Genomic DNA, 16,373 nt, shown 5'->3' with positions numbered 1-16,373 from the left:
GGACGAAATCAGTCAAATTGGAAGAGTATTTTGTCTTGAGAGTTGTGAAAAATGCAAATGTTCTCACCCAGCGAAATGACATCTCAACTTTTGACTGGACATGTCCAACAGTGTTATTTCGGAAACAGCTGAACTCTCTGTTGAAATTAAAGGCTTTGAACTTTAAATACTATCAGTATCCTGTTAATTGGTCCTGTTTTTGTAATTAATTAACAAAGTGATTCCCGCATCGCGGGTACCAAGTCAATTTAATAATAATAATAATAAGTCCAAAGAACCATTTGTGACAAATTACTTATTGGATCAACTGTCACAGGTGTGACGTAAACGACGGGCAGTGCCAGTGCTACCCTGGATATTCTGGAAAGTGCTGCCAGGAAGTGGACTGTAAGATTGCACCGGATGCCTACTGCTGTACCCCTAATGTTGCCAAATGTGACAACACAGTCATGTACCAATTCATATGCGAGTACGGATACAAGAATAACACAAGGTCAGTATACGCAGAACTCATCTGCATTCTATTAGATTGTTCTTACTTTGCGATACATTTTTGATACCCCTTGTTAGTAAAATTTTGCTCGCAATCCCTTGTTCTACTAAGTTTAGAATTTACTTTTTATACGTTTTCCAACGCAATTTATACTTTTGTCATAATAAAATACACCGAGCCGATGATCGAAAATTAAAAACTATGTAGGTTCTGATGACAAAAACATTCTTTCGAAGCTATTCAATTTTTGGTTATTGATGCAGCCTTGAAAATCTGTTGTTTTTGGAGTAATAACTCAGACTTTTTGCAGGTGTCGTGAAGCTTGCATTTCTGGACGTGAGTGGGGACCGAACTGCCTGCCTTGTGATTGCCCATCTGGTGTTGATTGTAACCCCAGGACAGGTCAATGTGAATGTCCTCTGCACTCAATGTATGTCGAAGGTTAGCAACTCGTAATCAGCAGCGTATGTAATTCTTCCAACCCTTTCCCTTGAGGGTGCGCGTCGTGACCTCTGAGGGGGTGAGTGTGTTGTCTCCAACAACACACACATATGGCAATTAATCGGAATGAACAGGAGTTATGTTTTTTGATGCCAATGTGAGGCAAAGGCTTGAACCGCAGAATTTTCTCAAAAATTTCCTTGATGCTCCAGCACGGCAACGGGCGGCCATCTCTTTGAAATATTACAATAAAACCACTCTTATGTAGAAAACAGCGACAAAGGCATTATACCCCAAGTTAACAATATATTCCACAAGGGCATCGTATAATGGCTTCAGTGTTTTATGACGGAGAAAATTAGGTGAATAGGGGTCAAGTATAGTTTGCATCCTCTCTGTGCTGTGTGCAGGTACCTGTATGGAGTGCAGTGAGTGTCACTTTGGGTTCAATTGTTCTCAGAAGGCGAGGTGTGAACATGGGGGCAAGTGTGAAAAAGACGGCACTTGCAACTGTCCCATTGGATACACAGGTAAAAACTAACTCTTCAACGCTTTCTTTAGCACCAAATACGATTAGGTCATCTTTTCGCTCTTTCCAGATTTTGAACACAAAAAAATACCTTATCATCGAATTTCAGTTTTATATTCCAACATATTGATCGCAATTGTTTTATGAGATCGTTTTTTTCAGAGTTCTCATTGTAAAAAGTGGCGCGATCAGAATTTGTTCATAGTAAAAAAAAATTGGTGTCTTCAAATATCACGACTTCAACGCTAAATGTTACCTTGAACCTTTGGTACGCTCATGATACGTTATCTTTTAACTGTTCTCGAAACGATAAGATATCCGAGTTTAAAAATCGAACATTGTCATCTTATTTATCCTCAGCTTAATTCAGAATTTCGTGATGCACTTATCTTGTATATTTGAGGTCGTGATTGTGGCGAGAGATGTCCTATGGGTACAACTGGGTATGGCTGTGAAGAGAACTGTCCCTCCAGGAAGTATGGACTCAATTGCAAGTAAGTTCACCTCTTGCCGTATTCGACAAAAGAAATTATCGTCCAAGATGAAATATTGGTTAGCAAGATCTTACAAGATAACATTTATTATTTAAGGATCATCTTATATATTAAATGAGTGACAGTTTATAGGGCTGCATGTTTAAGTGCTTCGAGTGGCATGTTTAAGAGACCTATAGAACAAGCATAGTTAAGCGGACTCATAAGTAGAGGTCAATGACCGAAAACGCGCTTTTCGGTCAATGTCCGAAAAACTGATTCGGAAGACTTCAATGACCGAAATACTCAGATGGAAGAGAAAATCAGCGACCGAGAAGGCAAATCTAAGCAAAAAAACCAAAAATTAAAACAACTCATGTGTTCTTATTTGGTGATGCAAATTACATATTCCTCAACAAAGAAAAGCTAAGATTGAAAAATTTTTAGAAATGGAAACTTCTCGATTTTTAATTTGATCGCTTCTGCCTTTGTCTTGACTTTTCTCTGTTGCTGTTTTGTTTTTCTGCTTTTCGTTTTCCCCTCATTATATCTCTTATCTGTTTTTTTGTTTTTATTTGTTCTTTCCTTCATTTTTTGTTCTTTTCTTTCTTTCTGTCTTTCTTTTCTCTTTTTTTCTGTCTTTTGTTTCTGTCTTTCTTTTCTCTCATTTCTTTCTCTTCGTCTATTCTGCCCCTTTTCTTTTGTTTCTTTTGACTTTTTCTTTCTCTTTTTTTCTCTTTTTTTTTCTGTTCTTTTTCGTCCGCCGTTTCTCTTTCGTTTGTTTCTGAACTTTGCTTTTCTTCATTTTTTTCTTTTCTCTCATTCTTTGTGTTAATTTTTTCTGTCTCTTTTCAGTTTTGTTTAATTTATCGTTTTGCTGTCTCTATTCTCTCATTCTCTCTCTCTCTCTCCTTCATTTATCTTTCTTACATGTTTTTTCTGCCTTTCTGAATATTTCTCTCTATTGTTTCTCTCTTTAGTTTTTCATTTTGTCGTTCTTTCCTGTTTCTTTTCTATTTTTCTTCTGTCTTTGTCTTCACTTTCGTTTCTTTCCTTTTTTCTGCCTTTCGTTTCTCTCTTTCTTTTTTCTTCGCCTCTCTTACTTATCTCTTTTTCTTTTCTGTGTTTTGTTCCTGTCCTTTTTTTTGTATTGCTTTCCATTTTCTCCTTCTTTTCTCCTTCCTTTCTTTTTTTTTCTCGCTTTTCTCTGTCTTTTCTGTCTTTCTTTTTGTGCTATACTCTGTCTTTTCTCTCTTGCTTGTCTGTTTCCTGTCTTTCTTTTCTGTCTCTTTTCGCCCTTTATTTTACCTCTTTCTCTTCTGTTCTTTTTTTATTCCTTTCCTCTATTATTGTTTTCTTTCAGTTCCTCTTCTCTCTTTCTTTCATCTCTTGTTTTTCTCTATTTCTCTCAAGTTTTTTTCTCTTAATTCTCTCTTGCTTTTCTGTTCTTTATTTTTTGCTGTTGTCTTTTGTCTTTTTCTTTTCTGTTTTTTGTTTTGCGATTTCTTTTCTCTCGCTTCTCTTTCTTTTCTCTCTTCCTTTTCGGTGAAACTTTTTTTTGTTTCTCTCCTGTGGTTCTATCTTTCGTCTCTGCGTTTTTTCTCTATTTTTTCTTTTCTCAGTCTTTTTTCTCTCCATGTCTCACTTGTTTTTTTCTTTCTCTCTCTTTCTCTCCTCTCTCTTTTCTGTTTTTATCTTTCTTTGTTTTTCTCTTTTTTCCCTTTATTTTTTCTGACTTTCTGTCTTTCTCGCTTGTTTCTATTTTTTTGTTTCCTTTTTTCTCTACTTTGTCTTTTTTTGTCTTTTTTCTTTTATCTGGTGCTTTTTGCCTTCTGTTCTTTTTTCTTTTCTTGTTTTTTTCTCCTATTTTTTCTCTTTTGTTTTTTTTTCTGTCATTCTTTTCTCTTTTTTTGGTCTGTTTTCTCTTCTTCAATATCTTGTTTCTTCTCTCTTTTTAAATGCTCGTCAAACATGCCGCCTAAAGTATTACATGTGTTACGCTAGGCCACCTTGTAGAAGTCGGTTATCTTTACACGTCTTATTGCTCCTCAAAAACATGCAAGTTAGCAAAGCCAATAAAGTTGAACACAAAATTGCTGGTTCTTGGGGGTAATATACTAAAGAAAAAAATATCCCAATTGGTACAGTCGCCACCGGCACTCCCCCACCCGAGGTATTTGATTTCGTCTCCGACCTCCGTCTGGGCGACTGCAATCACGTGACTTTAATGTAACGTAATAACTATGGATGTTGAACGATGGGCATGTTTTCTAGCCCGAGGTGGTACGCAAATAAAAAATTTAAGACTTTTCTTTTAAATGATGTTCTTGTTATGCTTTTGCGGGCCTGCTAGTCTATATATTAATCGCGTGAACACATAAGGCGGCATGTTTTCGAAGCATCACTGAGCAGCATGTTTTAACAGTACTACCGACGAGCACGGTTAAGCGGTTGCTTAATTGGGGTTAATGACCGAAAAAGTGTGCTTTAAGGTCATTGACCAATTATTGTTTCTAAAAGGTCTTTGACCGAAAAATACTACAAAAAGGTCAATGACCGAAAAGTGTTGCCAAAAGATCATTGACCCAAAATGTTGCAAAGAGGTCGTGTCATCAACCGAAAAATGCTTTGCGAAAAAGCTTTTTGCCGAAATTTCTTTAAAGAAAAAGACAATCATCGGTGTTTCATCGAAAAATCATTGGCCGATTAGTTGTCAAGGAAAAATCACTAACCGAAAACGTCAAGGATTAAAAGGTAGATAAAAGTTTGTTTTGTCGAGGTTTTACTGTACAAAATTTTTTTCTTACAGAAGAATTCATTAAACAAAATTTGTGAAGTGTAAAATACCCAAAAGGTGCCAATGCAAAAACCGAAGTTAGGTTCCAAAAAATTATATTTGAAAAAACTGAGGTCTTGAAATAAATGCAAATTTTTTTAGCGCTCAGTAGAGGACTTTTTTATATTAAGGGCTTTTACTAAAAAATTATTGCATACAAAACATGATAGTTATATAATTTTCCTTTAATTTTGCGAGGAAAGTTTTGTTGGTGGCATTTTGCATCCCTTTAACTCACTTCGGTGTCTGTTGACTTCTTAAAAGCGTTCGTAAAGGCTACCAACGGTTCCTTATTATCGGCACATTCCTCGTCTTGGGTACATCCATCATGTTCTCATTGACACATTCATCCTTTTTTTGAGAACCGGATTTCATTGCCTCACCCAGGATCTGTTTTCTCTTCTCTTTTGAACTGTTGTATCTCTTCCTCTCTTCAGTTTCTCTATCTTTTCTGTTTATGCGATCTTCTATTTTTCTGCTCTTCAAGTGGTTGCTCTAACTGTGATTTTTTTCTTTTAAATTTTTGCTTCTGCTTTTTGCGCTTGCTCACTATCTCGCCGTTCTTGTACTTTCTTTCTCTCTCTCTCTCATGGTTTTGGCTTCTTTTTTGATGCCCCGTTTTCTATCGCTTTCGTTTTTACTTGCGTTCTTCCTCGCGCTCACTTTCCTTTTTCCTCCTTTCTTTCTCTCTCTTTCTCTTCTTTTCTCGGTTGTTTGCTAACTTCTTCTTTCATTTGATTTGTCTGTTTTCGATTCAATTTCTTGTTTCCTATCTTTGTTCTTATGGTGGGTTCCTGATTTTCCTGTGGTTTCTATTGAATTGTATTCTTTCTGTGCTTTCCTCACTCATCAATTTCGATTTTCCCTTGTCTTTCTCGTTAATTCGTTTTTTTTCGCTTTTCGCTGTTGTTCGCTTTCTCCCAGACTCGTTTTTTATGCTTTCCTTCTCTTTTTTCAACCTTCTTTTGTTTTTTGTTTTTTTTTCGTCTTTTTAAATCTATTTGCTCTCCGACTTATTATATATTGCTGCTATCGATCTCTTTTTCTCTCCCTCTTTATACCTCATTCTATCTGTTTTGATTTTTTAATGCTCTGTGAGATCGTCTACTACTCTTAACTCGCATAAAACCTTTCTTTGACATATTTGGCTCTCTTCATTTTTTGTTGGTGTGTCTAAAGTAGTTTTGCAAAAAAAAAATTCATTGAAGCGATCGCATATACACCAGTTATCAAGAATAAGTTTTCAATGAGAATATCAATTGTTAAAATTTCAAGATAAGATGCATTCAGATAGCCTTTACGGACCTGCTAGTGGAATATCTAACGCGATCTTTTTTCTATCTCAGAAAATTTTTTCACTTTTTTTTTTAAAATAATTCTTTAACTGATGATCCCGATAGTGCTGCTAGTTTTTTCGCGTTGACTAATAGAGCCACTAATTCAGGAAATCAAGTGCTAAAAGTAGAGTTTTTTGGCGGAAGTTTTTAGCTGATAAAAATTTATCTTAAATTTTTGAGCACTAATTTACAACATTTCCTTTTGTGAACTTCTGAAACTTCTTTTGAAAATGCATCTTTTTATTTGTCGATAAACATAGAAAGTAAGCCAGTACTAGGAGATGCTACATACGCGGGCAATTAACTCTCTTTACTCATTTATTTTATAACTCAAATTATTCAATGAATAAAACACTTATTCATTCGCGTCGTTTATATATAAAGTTTTCTGAAAATATTTTAGCCTGGACTGCAACTGTGCGTGGAATGACGACTTTGGCTCTCTGTACCAAGGGGGTGCCTATGACTGCGACCCCAAAAGTGGGCTCTGTTTATGTGACCCTCTCCATCATGGCCAGAGGTGTGAGCAAAAGTGCCCAGTGGGATATTACGGACATAACTGTCGACAGTCCATGAGCTGTCGGAACGGGTATGTAAAATATTCAAATGATCTAGTAATGGGTAGAAAATGAATTCATTTTTTGCTATGATGGCATTGAAGGTTTTTCTTTATTTGCATGCTATGCTATAAAAATTTGGATTTTTTCGCCACTTAGTATTGTTAATGATGTAAAAAAGAAAAGGCAAAACGGATCCCCAATAACTGCTTCAAAAACCTTACAATAATGCGCTGAAATGTGCTGAAATGCGCTATAACTTTGTAAGAAGTGCGATTATTCAAAAATTTCAGCGCAAAACCTTTCATAATAATTCGCTGAAATGCGCTGGAACTTTGTAAGAAATGCGCTGATTTTTCAAAAAGTTCAGCGCAAAAACCTTACATAATCATAATAATGCGTTGAAACTTTGTAAGAATTGCGCTGAAAACTCAGCTCAATTCTTACAAAGTTTCAGCGCATTATTATGTAAGGTTTTTGTTGCGAACTTTTTGAAAAATCAGCGCATTTTTTACAAAGTTGCAGCGCATTTCAGCACATTTTAGCGCATTATTATGTAAGGTTTTTGGGCTGAACTTTTTGAAGCTCAGCGCATTTCTTTTAAAGTTCCAGCGCATTTCAGCATATTTCTTACATAATTTTTGGAAAATTTCTCGACCCGGGTATAAAAATATCCATAAAAACTTCTTTTCCAGAGAACTGAAAGTTGGTGTTGGATTTGACACTTCAACCTCTACTCCTCCACAAAACACAAGTGTACCAAATGAGCATGCTATTGATGCCACTCCATCGGATGGATATTCGACCAGAAGTGTGTATTGTGACTGTGCCTACGGGTGGAGAGGTGCCAGGTGTGACGAAGAGTGTCCAGATGGTCTCTGGGGATACTACTGCAAGTTCAAATGCGATAACGTTAGCGCACTAAGTTCCAAGTCGTAATTGAAGAAAATTTTCTACGCCATGAAATCTAATTAGAGGAAAAAGTTTTTCTCGCATGTGTGAAAGTGAAAATTGTGATTTGAAAATATGTCAAATTGTGCGCCTTACTTTAAGACTTATAAGGTGCCTGAGAATTTTTTAATGGTTCATTATTAAAAGTCACAGATCAAAAAAGATAAATTTATCGACCGCATTAAATTAAAGCGGAAAACTTTTGATCTATTTTGTCTTTTTTTGCTTTATGCTATGCTCAAAGTTGAAGTTTCGACAATCAGAAATTTTGATTTTCTAATTTGAAATCCTTTACATTAAGTTTGTTTTCAGTGTGAAACAGAACTGTGTGACAGCAGAGAAGGTGACTGTGTGTGCGCTCCTGGGTACCGAGGCAGTCTGTGTGTTGAGCCATGTGACGGATACACTTACGGGTCCAACTGCAACCAAAGATGTCCCTGTGAGTGGAGGAATGCCAGAGACTGTCACCCTGTTACAGGACAGTGTCACTGCAAGCCAGGATACATGGGAGACGCATGCAAGCAGGTATACAATGTCATTGCCCGTAATATTGCCCCATAATTTTCTATCAATGCCCGTAATTGTTCAATTTTTTGGAATTTTGACTTGGTCTTCTTAAACGAGCAGTTTTGCCGCTTTAACATGCTATAATATCCAAGCGTACGATTCCATAATTTGCTATCACTGATTCAATTATTGATCTGATTTGGAAAAACTATCAAATGCAACTTTGGAAATTTCGACGCGTTCTCTCGAAATGAACTGGGTCAATGTCCCTTTCCTTAGTTTTGTGGTACAGTCCTGTGGAAAGATATTGACCGAGTTTCTCTCTATATGTTAATTATAACTTGAATGCTATGTCAGCATGTTTAAGTTCCTAATCTTAGCATGTTTCACTGCTCCATAAACATGCAGCCTAACGTAGTACATGCGTTTTGAGACGCCCTATGCCACCATGTACAAGCTCGTTATCTGCACAAGTATTAGCGCTCCTTAGGCGTGCAACAAAGCAAAGCCAAAAAATTGCTGCTACATAGAGGCAAATAATAGGCATCGGTAACGTAAGCGGTAAGAGCTATGGCTGTTAAATGAGGGGCATGGGTTGCGAAACAGAAATCTTAAATTCTCTTATTGGAGTAATCCATGCGTTCTGAGACACGCAAGACCACCATGCTTAAGCTCCTAATCTTAGCATGTTTTAGCTCTTTTAAAACAAGAAGCCTTGCTAAAACAAGCGAGCCAAAATTTTGTTGACTTTGAAAAATTGCAAATGCATGTAGGGCAATGGACAAATACTACAACCACCGGTACCGTAAAGTATAGGACGTATGCATGCTAAGCGAGGAGGGGTTTTCAAGCCCGAGTAGGGGCGGAAAACGAAGAATAAATTCCTGGGACAAAAATGGGGCAGTTGTTTTTCCTTTTCTCCCGTTCTCTTTTTCTTTCATTATTAATAGCCGCAAAGCGGTAGCTGGGGCTATTATTGGCCCCCTCTTGGTCGTTTACAATTCCAAGAGTTTGTAACAATCCAAAGAATTTGAATTTTCTTGGCGCGCTGCCTTTATTTAAGATTTGTTCAAACATTTTCATGATTTTTGAAGTCAGTGATGATCTTGGTCACGCCGAAACAGGAACTGGAGCGAAAACGCGGGTGGTTTCTCTGCGTGAAACGTTTGCTCTAACTTTAAAGTGGAGCGAAAACTTGCAGCATAATATATTACATGTGTTTTGAGACGCGCTATGCCACCATGTAGAAGCTCGTTTTCTGCACAATTCTTTGTGTTTCTTAAACATGCAACATAGCAAGGTCGAAAAAGTTATTGAACAAAAAATTGCTGGTACATAGGGTACTAAACAAAATTATTATGCCTCGGTAGCGTAATCGGAAAAAGCTAAGGCTGTCAAATAATGGGTTCGACCCGAGTTGGTCCGAAACAGAAAGCTTAAATTTTTTAAACAATCTATTCTTGTAAATTATTTTTAATTGCTCTTGAAAGAAGTTCATAGCAATTATTGTAAACCCGTGTGTCTTTTTTATGCAAAATTTTTGCTTGACGGTTTTGACTTTTCGAGTGACTTTTACGCCCTTGACTTTTTGCGTTTCGCGTGATCTAAAATTCTCGCTTAATCACAATTTCAAGCAGCTGAACTCAATTGGCGGCAATTTAATACTAAAAGTCAAATGAAAAGTGCGCCGAAACTGGTGCCATTTTCATTTTAAATCTTAATAGTTGTATATCTTAACCTCTAATGTGGTTATTTGAAGCCCACTATTGAACTTCTTAGTCCCATTTAGGCTTCCTCCGCGACTGAAGCAGGCTGCAATTGATTAGAGCTCCCACTAGTCGTTTGAGAGCAAGTCTTCCGACGTTTAGTCGGTTATGTTCTTGTGATGCTTTTACGGGTTTGCTAGTTCGACATTAATTTGAAGAAACTGCTTTTAAATCCACTAACCACGAAGGGAGAAATATATTTCCAGACTGGATTCTATCGACCATAGAGACCTAATATCACTTTGCAACTTTTGCTCCTGTGAGACATTTGAAATCACAGTTGAAACTGCTTGTTGGGAACCAATATTTTTTGCCCATTAAGTGATAATTTTTCTCAGATCTCCAAAGATCTCAGATGCCAAAAGCAATTAGAACAAATGATTAAAAATGGCCCAAAGCTTTAAATGCAAAAGTTTTGTCACAGAGATGCAAAAGTACTTGATTGCTGTAATTCTCAGTCATGTTCAAAAGTTCAATATCTGTCAACTTCCAATCGCAGCTTTGTAACTGAAATGGAGCACCATGGCTCGTTTCCATAGCAATGCTTGCAATCTGAATCTAAACTTTTGCGTTTCCCAATATTTTGAAAGTTTTCGAATGAGAAACGTTCTTTAATATAGTTTAACAGAAAACGTTTTTTAGATCATGCTTAAATTTTGCCGACAGCTAATTAAGAATGAATAATGACTAATTAAGAAAGAAGTGGAGAAATTTGTTTTTAAGACGGCTCCCAATTTGTCTGAATACAATTTCAAGTGTTTCAGGACAAAATTTTGAATGCAAACGTACCCAATGTGCTAATAAACATCAAAAACGCTATTACAACCTTTTTTTAACCATATACTTGAAATTATCAGGAGTATTATTTGGCATAAATTGAAGCAAGCCAGATTAATTTTAATACCTCGAAAATTAGAATTGTCAGTACAATTCTTCAGCGTCAAGGTATGTTGTAAGGCGCTTGCTATACAATCTGTTTAATTGTTATCCAATTATTGAACTTCAAGATCAAAAGTAAAATCAAGCGGTCGGCTGTTTTAAGTGACAATCGCTCTTTCCAGGCGCAGAGTTTCTTACCAATTCAAAAATTGTATGCCAATTTTCATAACATTGCCCCACTGAATACTAATTTTAAAAAAATTTTCGCAGATTATTGCAGTTCGCTTTTTACATGCCGCTAGAAAAAAACAGTAACTGCTGTGCCTAGTTGTTGGTAATTTCAACTGATTAGGGTCCCAGAAAAATTTTAGCAAACAGTTTATGTTTGTGTTTATCAGGTTTGTCCCAAAGGCAAATTCGGAACCAATTGTCAGCATGACTGCTACTGTCTTAACGGGCAAAGGTGAGTGCACAGTGTAAACCACATCACCTGTAACTACATTGGTACCCTCGATTCATCTAATGATCCCCGATAGCAAATATGCCTTGTAGGGCTCGTTTCTATGAAAAAATATCACATGCTCCTTGAGGGCCTACAAATATACGCATAGTAATTTTAGAGGAGAGGAAAAGAAATCAATACCTCGTCCTAAAAGCAAATTGAAAAAATAAAAAAAGTGTTGGTAAAATGTTAATATGTTTATGAACGGTTTCGTTTTCAGCTGTGAGCCTGAGTTGGGTTTCTGTGAGTGTGGGGATGAGTACATGGGCAGGTACTGTTACTTCCCTGTCAAGTGCCAGCACCCAGATGCTATGCTGACTGATCCAGACTGCCAAAGTAAGAATCTTTATCAAACGAGATCAATGTTCTCTCGCAAAAAAAAGATCATACGAACTTAGTTGGTAATGACAGAGAAAGTACTTTCAAGTTAGAACCTATTTTGAGGAATAGAAAATTCCGAATTAGTGTCATCGGAAGCGCAATTGAATTTATGTTCAAACCTTCAGATTATCAAATGCTAAAAAAATGCTAATAGCATATTTAAAACTGCAGCCGATTTATCGATTTCGTTGCCCATCTTTTCACCCGTTTAAGTTTCAGCCCCTTATCATTGCACCCCTATCATTTCAAGCTGATTTTGATTCATTATATAAATGGCAAAACATCGGTTCCAAATGCAAAACACTTATTCATTGCCATGAAGTAAAAACCCCCAGCTAGAATGTATAGGCCAAATAAAGATCACAAACATGCAATCCCAGATTTGTTGTTATAAAAGTGAGGACAAGTTTTTTTTTTGTTTTAGACATAGTGAGCATCCACGTGGCGACAGACAAGAGCAGTGAAGCAGGAAGTAGCCACATAGCATGTGAACACAACTACTTCAGCAACCCCAGCCACGGAAGAGACGACACCATGGACTTCATCTGTTCACGTCCAAAGTATTCTCTTTCTCTCCCCAAGTTTCAAAACATCTACCGGTAAAACAGTATTTGAGTAATATAACTAAGGTTTAAAGCCGCATTCTATTTTCATACCAAAATACATTATAAAAGCGGACTCAACTTACTTATACTTAACCCTTTCAATTGGTCTGTAATTTTCAGCCACGTTCTTTGAAAGTAGTTTTATTTTGGTAACGGTACACTAAGGGTATACACTAAGGAATATAAAGGGTATATTTTTAAGAAGGATCAAATGGGTCTGTGATCACGGTGAAAATGATATTCTTGATAATGAAAGTTTAGTATGGTCTTGTGAGCGACGCCTGAAACTTAGCTGAAATAGTTTCTTTCACCATGCCGTGCCTCATAAATCCCCATTGCAATCCAGCAATTTAAACATCATAAAAAATATTTTTAGAACTCAAATATTTCACAAAAATATGTTCTTAATATAATTTATAACACCAAAAGGTACTGTAAACCTGGACGTCTTTCCTGGTAAATTGGGACTCAGTACTGAATTTAACAAGCATAAAGACCATTTGAGACTTTCGCTTCAACATGCAAGCCTAATATAAACTTAGTTTAAAGTTATTGTAAACTTTAACTTGCCACAATGTCTCTCAGTTGATTCAAAGTAACAAAATTGTTGACATGAACCAAGTTAAGTTTAGTTGAGATGATCAGCATCTTGTTGTAAGTTATCTGATAATGAAATTTCCCAACTCCAACTTTAAGTTTTTTTGCAACAAGTAACTTAAAATTATAACCATACGGTTAAATATACTTGAAACAAAAAAATACTTCAAATCATTCAAACAAAATAAAATAACAAACAACAAATTCCTTAAAGAATCACATTATAAAATTTTATTCCGATTGTTTTCTTCCTAAAAATAAAAATAACTTTTAAACGCTCCTACGTTACTATTCAAAGGAATTTTTTCATGTTGTGAGAGCAAGAAATCATTCAACGTTTCCTGAAAAACGTTTTCATTTTTTGCCAACCGAAAAGAATCACATTATAAAATTTTATTCCGATTGTTTTCTTCCTAAAAATAAAAATAACTTTTAAACGCTCCTACGTTACTATTCAAAGGAATTTTTTCATGTTGTGAGAGCAAGAAATCATTCAACGTTTCCTGAAAAACGTTTTCATTTTTTGCCAACCGAAAAGAATCACATTATAAAATTTTATTCCGATTGTTTTCTTCCTAAAAATAAAAATAACTTTTAAACGCTCCTACGTTACTATTCAAAGGAATTTTTTCATGTTGTGAGAGCAAGAAATCATTCAACGTTTCCTGAAAAACGTTTTCATTTTTTGCCAACCGAAGCTACTGTGGTAACTTATTCCATTTTTGTACGCATTGACGAACAATCGAATTCATTCCAAAGCTGGTTTTGGCATTTTGTCTAATTTTGAATTGTTTTTTTTTATCGAGTATTTTGACGAAGACTCAGATACCCGTAAACATTTTCAGAATTTTTTGACCTGGTTATATCATAATAAAATTTGATGAGCGACATTTTTGCTGGTACGGTCTTTGTCTGAATTAGCAGATCTCTCGATTTGTCATACTTTTTTCGTAGAAAGCATACCTTTATACCCCAGTTAATCTGTCGGTTAAGGCGTTTTAGGTTTTTTGCAGATAAATTTTGAATAAAGATTGCCGAAAAATATAATTGTGAAAGCACAAGTGATTTTAGAAGAATGCGCGCGTTCAGGGGAACTTGATGTCTTATTAGGTAAATTGATCTTATAGCATGAGCCATCTTTTTTAAGGTTTTGTTCAGCTGCTCATCGAAACTAAGATTCCTGTCAATCTGAATACCAAGATATCTGCAACTTTTTTGTGTTGTGAGAACTTCGTTTTTGTAAAAATAGATCCGAAATCAGAATTATAGTGCGAGAAAAAGATCAATTCGGTTTTGTTTGTATTCAAAGTTAGTTTGTTAATCTCTACATATTCTTGTGTTTTTTGTAAAATTTCCATGACGTTTCCATGTAAGCTACTTTTCTGTCCACAACAGACAATACTTGAGTCATCTGCGAACTGAATTACATTTTCAAGTGCTTTTATGGTTAGGATTCCTCCGGAAATAGTTTTAAGATCAGATTCGTATCTTCAGTTTTCTCATTAATAATGGGTATTTTGTTGAGCCTTTTCATCCCACAAATCCAAATCACCATCTTATGTATTTAAATTCTACCTTAAAAATCTTTTTGGTATTCTCTCAATCCTGAAATTTTTATTTTTTCTAAAAACCGCTTTTTATTCCGTCGGTGAAAGTCCATTACCCAATATTTTCGTAAGAAGACAATTGATTTTTCATTTTCAGAGTAAACACGACAGTCGACGGTGTAGCGATGACGTTGAAACTGAAGTCATTCTCTGTTTTGGACCAGTGTGGTCAAAGATTGGAGTACAGGGATCCACAGTCTGCCATAGATGAAGAAGAAAGAACATTCTTGGAACACTTCTGCTCACTTCACCCTCCAGATCACATGATCCATGCACCAACACAAATACACGTAAAAAATTCAAAATTGGGAGCAAATTCTGCTCATTGAGTATAATCTTTACTATAATTTGCTCTAATTATCGCTTAATGTTAGTTCAGTTTCTATATTTGAATAGTTGTTTTAATATTATTAGTGCGGGTTGGAAACCCGGCAATGGAGAATTAATTTTGCGAGCATGAAGGATGAATAATTTTAGTTATTGATAATTTTAATCAATACGCCCATAAAAGTCATAAGCTCAACTCGAACTTGTCAACTTTATCACGTATTTAGGTCACTACTGTATGTGAGGATCATTTGGATCACCTATTTCAATACAACGGAGCTGATGACCAATCACATGACTCAGAGGAAAACGACAACGAGGACTCCGCATTTTCTGTAGTTAAGGCTAGAGACATCGTCGACAGAATTGAATGTACTTTCCACCTCTACCGAGACACTAAGACTGACCACGTGAAGGAACAAAACAGCAACGAAAAAATAATTGAAAGCAAAGATGACCAGCATAAATTCCAACGAGGTGACCGAAAGGGCTACCAGATGAAACGGAAACGAAAGTGAAGGGGAAAATGAGTGCCAGTTAAAAAGAATGACTCGATTTCATCAATTGTATTCGAAATGTATGGACAATTTGAAATGTCATTTATTTACACCCTTTCACATCCTTAAATCATGTAGAAACATGTTTGACTGATTTACACAGTTTTTTCAATCCTTAGTTTCCAATGATGGTAGAACGAGTTTATGTTTAAATGCATCTACAGTGATTAGATGCTCCATGTTTGATTACTTATTTTCACAATTGACTGTTACTAAAATTACAGTAACATCTAGGAATCGCGAAGACTAGCAAGCACCTTCCTCCAAGAATACAAACTGAACTGCGATTAGTAAGCGATGGTGGTAGAAGACTAAATAACGGTCCATTGAAAAATAAATTCAAAATTTCAGAGAAATGCAAAGCTTGCTGAAAGATATTTATGTAAAATTATTTTATGGGGGGGGGGGGACACATTTATATTTTACGAAAAATAAATACCGATCCAAAATTCACTACCAAGGACCGAAGCAGCTGAAATTATATTCCTGTATTCGGCGATATAGTTAAGCGGAAAATGTAAAAGTTCATATTATGAGGGTCTTAGAAAAAATGTTTTAACTGTGACTTCCAAGAATTCAAGTTTTAGAAAGATTTTTTATTGTGACATCTTCCTCAATATATATTTTTCTTATTTGCTACAACTCAATGTTAGGTGCATTGTGATCCTGGTAGGAAATCTCATGATAGATAACCAATTAGAAGCATAAAATAGAATCAAATAAGAGCCCTCAAGTAAACCAAATTTGTTCAAAGATTCAACTACGTTTCGAACAACTTATCTGAATTGTGTGGACAACTTACCATTTTTGCTATTGCCTTTTTTTCATTGACCGCCAGGTTCAAGTTCGAAGAGTTAACTTGAACTTGCAAGTTTCTTGCAGGTTCTTCCAAGGTGATGCATCGCCTTGCAAGATTTTTCTTCCAAAAACTTGCAAGTTCTTACAAGTTAACCAATCGGCCTGCAAGTCTCTTGAAAGTTAAACATTCAACTCAGAGGGCTCTTATAAGTTAAACATTCGTTTTAAAA

At 35.8% G+C, this 16,373-nt stretch overlaps 1 protein-coding gene across 2 annotated transcripts in view; it reads left to right on the top strand.

Moving 5' to 3' along the window:
• The window catches only part of LOC142337719 (uncharacterized), a 154,786-nt gene extending 139,343 nt beyond the window's left edge, over window positions 1–15,443 (top strand). For both annotated transcript variants that reach the window (XM_075387179.1, XM_075387178.1), the window contains 12 exons: window positions 317–493; window positions 804–934; window positions 1,345–1,464; window positions 1,867–1,957; window positions 6,513–6,698; window positions 7,362–7,578; window positions 7,930–8,142; window positions 11,168–11,232; window positions 11,492–11,607; window positions 12,077–12,212; window positions 14,559–14,751; window positions 15,016–15,443. In XM_075387179.1, the coding sequence (XP_075243294.1) occupies window positions 317–493; window positions 804–934; window positions 1,345–1,464; window positions 1,867–1,957; window positions 6,513–6,698; window positions 7,362–7,578; window positions 7,930–8,142; window positions 11,168–11,232; window positions 11,492–11,607; window positions 12,077–12,212; window positions 14,559–14,751; window positions 15,016–15,306 (1,936 nt within the window). In that variant the 3' untranslated portion in view covers window positions 15,307–15,443. The remainder of the gene's footprint in view (window positions 1–316; window positions 494–803; window positions 935–1,344; window positions 1,465–1,866; window positions 1,958–6,512; window positions 6,699–7,361; window positions 7,579–7,929; window positions 8,143–11,167; window positions 11,233–11,491; window positions 11,608–12,076; window positions 12,213–14,558; window positions 14,752–15,015) is intronic.
• The last annotated feature ends 930 nt before the right edge of the window (window positions 15,444–16,373 follow it).

Source organism: Convolutriloba macropyga, chromosome 4 (genome assembly GCF_964194025.1).
Source record: "Convolutriloba macropyga chromosome 4, txConMacr16.3, whole genome shotgun sequence".
Taxonomy (NCBI): Eukaryota; Metazoa; Xenacoelomorpha; order Acoela; family Convolutidae; genus Convolutriloba; species Convolutriloba macropyga.
This window is presented reverse-complemented; position numbering and strand designations above follow the sequence as displayed.